We start from the raw sequence: 4,891 nt of genomic DNA on the forward strand, positions 1-4,891 counted from the left end.
GACGATGAAATACAATCATTTGTTGTTTTGAGAACGCAATAACGTTTCCCTTTAATGTCATTGTAGAATGTGAAGGGATTTAGATTACAAATGTTCTCAAAATACAACAAACCTTATTTCTTATTTCAGTTTTTTATTCTTGTTGGAAATGAAAACTACTTCGATTACGATAAGTCGGGATAGAAATGAACTCTTTGGCATATTTTAATTTCTGTCGCAAAAGACTTTCCGACAGAAACACTACCAATGTATGAGAGGAAGGACAAGTGCTCCTCTGCTGCTCCAGCCAACAGTTGTTCTAACGGTTGCCGTAAACAGGTGGACGTGTTTCATATACAAACACAACTTTTCTCGACAGAATCGATGACATTTCAGTACCCGATGGTGACTGCGCTATTATCAAAGTAAATAGATAGACATGATAACATTGACACCTTCGTGTCATTAATCTTAACTGATCACGACTACTTCAACTACGGTGACAGAGATCAGCAAATATTTCGGTAAAGGTGTAAAGCAAAATACAGAAATTTTATGCATCATGAAAAAATTATCAGAACAAGATATTAGTCTAATATTTGAGTTAGTGTGCGCTTAGAAAGTGATAGACTTAAAACTTTTTGTTCAAACTTTCCTGCAGGAATCTTTCAACGATTCTCTTTCAAGATCAGGAATAAAAATTAGGGATCACCTGGCAAATTTTGGTACTGGAGAAACAAATTACCCAAGATTTGCCGACATTTGAAATTCAAAATGGCCGCCATTGATGTGTTAACTCTATTGAGAAAAATAAAATTTCAGACTTTCGAAAAACTGAGACTGTGTAAAGTTTCTTTTATACCAAGAGCTTTAAAATCAACCCCACCAAGTTTAGATCAGAAAAGAATTGTAAAAGTTTGAGAGTCCGAATATCGTGTCCCGAGGCGCATTCTACCTTAAGGAAACTAAAATGTGATGTAAAATATTGTACAGCTGGCTAATTCGATGATGGTAATGCGTCTCTCAACACGTGGATATGTACGCATTATATGGGTAGGCCCTATTAGCTCCTGTGCCGTTCACCTCGGATATTAAGTTGACATGCGAAAAAAAGCCCTCCCTAAAGCCTATGAGCATGGACATGAGACCGTCCGTATCATCCCGCAGCTGATTGGTTTCTATGATAGAGAGCATGGCCTGCGTAGGCAGTGGAAATAGTAGCTTTCATACTCCACCATGCAGGTCACTATCAAAGTTCAAAACCCTGTGTCACCAATCGTAACCATTGGATACCACCCACATTGGAGAACTCACAACACAGAAAATGGCCGCTGGTGTTAAACCTTCTCGTGATAAAAACGGGGATTCTGTCCTCGATCTCTGTGGTAGGCACCTAATGGCAGTGCCGGAAAGTGTTTTCATTCACACGAACATCGACATACTAAGATTATCTGAGAACAGGTTGACCGTACTACCGGCAGCGGCAACTTCATTGAAGTTATTACGTGTACTCGAACTGCGCAAGAATAGCCTGGAGGTATTTCCCGAACCAATTCTTGAGATGAGACAGTTGAGGAGTGTCGACCTCTCATTCAACAAACTATCGAGCGTAAGCAAAGGCGTAACAAATCTCATTAACCTTACAGTACTGTTGCTGAACAATAATAACTTCAAAAAGTTTCCGGAAGAGGTATGCCAGATAAAGAATTTGGAAAGACTGGACCTCAGTAACTGCAACATCGAACGTATTCCTGGTGCATTATCTCGGCTGAGAGCTCTGGCAGATCTCGATGTTTCCAACAACAAGATTGCGGAAATATCGGGAGAAATTTATGCCAACAAGAACTTAAGCTCTCTTAATCTATCAAACAACAAGTTGGAGAAGTTGCCGGCTTTACTTTGCGTCGAGCTCAAGAAGCTGGATGACCTAACTCTTAAAGGGAATGATCTGAAAGAACCACCAAAAGATGTTTGCTCCCAGGGTTTGGCAGGCATTCGCAATTACCAACAGGAAAAACAACGACAGCTACAAACAGAGAATGCGAACAGATCGATGGACCCGTACAGACCTACACCACTCTCAAGCTATCGTATGCGGCGCGGTGTTGTTGCTATCATGAGTAACATCAAATACAAAACTAGAGAGAACAGACCTGGATCAAAAGTCGATGCAGGTAATGCTGTTACTTTTTATTCCTTGTCCCCAACTTCTTTATCTGCACTTTTCACTGATATAGTATTATCACTGCAGTGATGCGGGATTTAAAATTTGATGTTCTGTGCAATATTGGCGTTTACGGCGTTTATCTTACAGTAGTGGCTCCAACCTTCAACCGCATCCAAATTATATGACTGTATTATTTTGTTAAGATGATCTCGTCATTAAATGGATAGTATAGTCACAAAAGCAAACAAAAAATAAATAAGTAAATAAATAAATAAGTAAATAAACAAAAAACAAATAAATAAATACATTTGTTTTAAATAATGTGTATTAAAAATTTAACATGACTGATCGTGTCTAACACATTTACTTTCATCTTCGAACAGATCGACTGAAGAGTGCATTCAGTAACTATCCGTTCGAAGTTCAAGTCTTTGAAAATCTGGACGGAGACGAGATGTTGTACTCTTTGAAGCTGCTGCGTAAAATTGAGCAAGATATCGATTGTTTGTTTGTGTTTCTCCTCTGTCACGGCACACTGACCTGCTCGCTTGGTTGCGACGGTAGATCCATCAGCCTGAAGGACATCGTGGAGCTATTCTACGCCGACAGCTGCCCGAAGATGATCGGAAAGCCGAAGTTGTTTTTCCAGCAGGCCTTCCAGTCGGACGCGAAGGATCCCGGTCAGCTGACACTTCCAAGCGAAGACGACTTCATGCTTGGATCTGCCATGATTGCCACCGCCGAGGGATACCGGACCGCTACTCAACAGTCGTCCCCGTACATCGAGTCCATTTGCCGATTCATCAAGGAAAACGGCTCCGTCAACCACATGGCGGAAATCATGACGATGGTGGCAGACGATATGAAGACGAAAACGTACAAAGTCGGAGGGAAATCACTGAAAATGAACACAGCGCTGTTTGGAACTCTGACAAAACGTATGTGGTTGACAGATAAAGTTGCAGCCGGTAGAAGATAATGTATAATCATTGATTTGAACTATGAAGCCGTACTGTCTTAATATTGGAATTCAAGGACACTTACATACCCTACCTAAAATGTGTAGCTTCTAATTTTAAAGATAAAAAAGATGTAATTGTTACTTCTTCAGCATCATAAGAGTCCTAAGAGATGTATTTTATTTATGTGAAACGACATTTATATCAGTTTAGGTAGAATGCACCTAGGTGACGAACTCATAAATTCTAACAATCTCTTTCTTGTCTACTGCATGCGGGACTCATTTTGAAGGTCTTGGAGTGAATAAACTTTTCAGCGTCGTAGTTTTGTGAAAATGCAATTTTTTCCCCATACAGTTTACACTAGGTGGCGGCTATTTCGAATTTCAAAGATTGGCAAATGTGGGGTAATTGATTCGCTAGTTTTGAAATCTCCGTTGAGAAAAGTTTATATATTTTGATTTAGAGGCGCATACTACTTTTTTCAAACAATTACAACTGGACGATAGAGTAAATGCAGGATATAAATATCTGTTATTCTGACAGTTTTGATACTCTATCATTGTACGGAAAGTTCACGAGTTTTATGACTGTCGGATTTAATGAGCCACTTGTATTCGTAATATTGGAGTACAGGGTCAGGTATTTCAGCCAACTCTAGTTTATACTATTGTACAATGGATTTTTATGTTATCTTTTCTCTCATGAATTCAAACAGTGATCATCCCTCTGCCAGGTTAATTGGTGATCAAATGTTTCCGTCACTCAGACAACGGGAATGGCGCTAGTAACGATCAGTCTGTAAGAGATCCAGACAGTCGACGAATATTTTATACAAGATAAGTTATATATCTATCGCTGTTTGTAATCCGAAATTATTTCGTCGCTGGTTTCAAAATATACATCATTAATGAACCCTATTTTAGCTGTTAGTTGACCTTTCGCTTGCAGTCCTCTTAGGTAGTGCTTACTAAGTTTATTGAACGATGTCTAGAGTTGTATTAGTTAATGGTTATAAATTTTCACTCAAAAAACAATTGTCTCTTTCGGTACATCGAGTAGAATGTAATAGTCAAAGAGCCAGGCTGGGCGAAGAAAGTACGTGTCAAACAGCTAGTTATACCAATATTACAGGGATTTTGTTATAATGCAATTGTCGGAATTTTATTTATATTTCAATGTGTCCTCCCACACGATCGATAGAAAGTGTGCACCTTGACACATGCACACACGGGCCAATACCACCCACATGAACTTCAGCAATGCTTGACCATGATAGCGCGCCACCATGAATTTAAAGGAGAACCCTGGAGTGATGCAAGCGCAAAATTGTGAACCTATTCATTCGAAGATACCTATAGCTCGGCATTAAACAGTTTTACAATACATGTTGCACATCCGTACAGGTCTTTCTAAATGTGTTTGCTATGTCAGTGCCTGTTGTGCCTGTGCGTTCCTTTGTAAGGCCAAAAAAAAAAAATTGTGTGTTTCCTGTAACATGCTCTTCAGAAATAGGGTAGGTAGGTCGGAAAAAAATTTTTTTTTGGTAATTTTTTTTTCTCTGCAAAAAGAAAATGTGAAAATTTCAATACCTTCGACAAGGGTCAAGGCATCGTCATTGTCAACACAAAAGATTACATACACGAATGCAAAAGACAATTACGCAACACTCAGTATTATACACAACTAGACAGTGCGACACAGAACAAACAGTAAACAAAGTACACGAACTATTAAACAAAATGTACGAGAACAAACACATCGACCATGATACTTATAAGTATCT

At 39.1% G+C, this 4,891-nt stretch overlaps 1 protein-coding gene across 1 annotated transcript; it reads left to right on the forward strand.

Moving 5' to 3' along the window:
* The first annotated feature begins 1,285 nt into the window (after window positions 1–1,285).
* Window positions 1,286–4,565, forward strand: LOC139152673 (uncharacterized). The gene is made up of 2 exons (XM_070725955.1): window positions 1,286–2,153; window positions 2,530–4,565. The coding sequence occupies exons 1-2, from the start codon at window positions 1,304–1,306 to the stop codon at window positions 3,123–3,125; spliced, it is 1,446 nt and encodes a 481-aa protein (XP_070582056.1). The 5' UTR covers window positions 1,286–1,303; the 3' UTR covers window positions 3,126–4,565.
* The last annotated feature ends 326 nt before the right edge of the window (window positions 4,566–4,891 follow it).

This window comes from Ptychodera flava, chromosome 16 (genome assembly GCF_041260155.1).
Source record: "Ptychodera flava strain L36383 chromosome 16, AS_Pfla_20210202, whole genome shotgun sequence".
NCBI lineage: Eukaryota > Metazoa > Hemichordata > Enteropneusta > Ptychoderidae > Ptychodera > Ptychodera flava.

Coding starts and splice junctions, on each gene's coding strand:
- LOC139152673 (XM_070725955.1), top strand. CDS start 1,304: ATGGCCGCTGGTGTTAAACCTTCTCGTGATAAAAACGGGGATTCTGTC. Junction 2,154..2,529: donor TGGATCAAAAGTCGATGCAG/GTAATGCTGTTA, acceptor ATCTTCGAACAG/ATCGACTGAAGAGTGCATTC.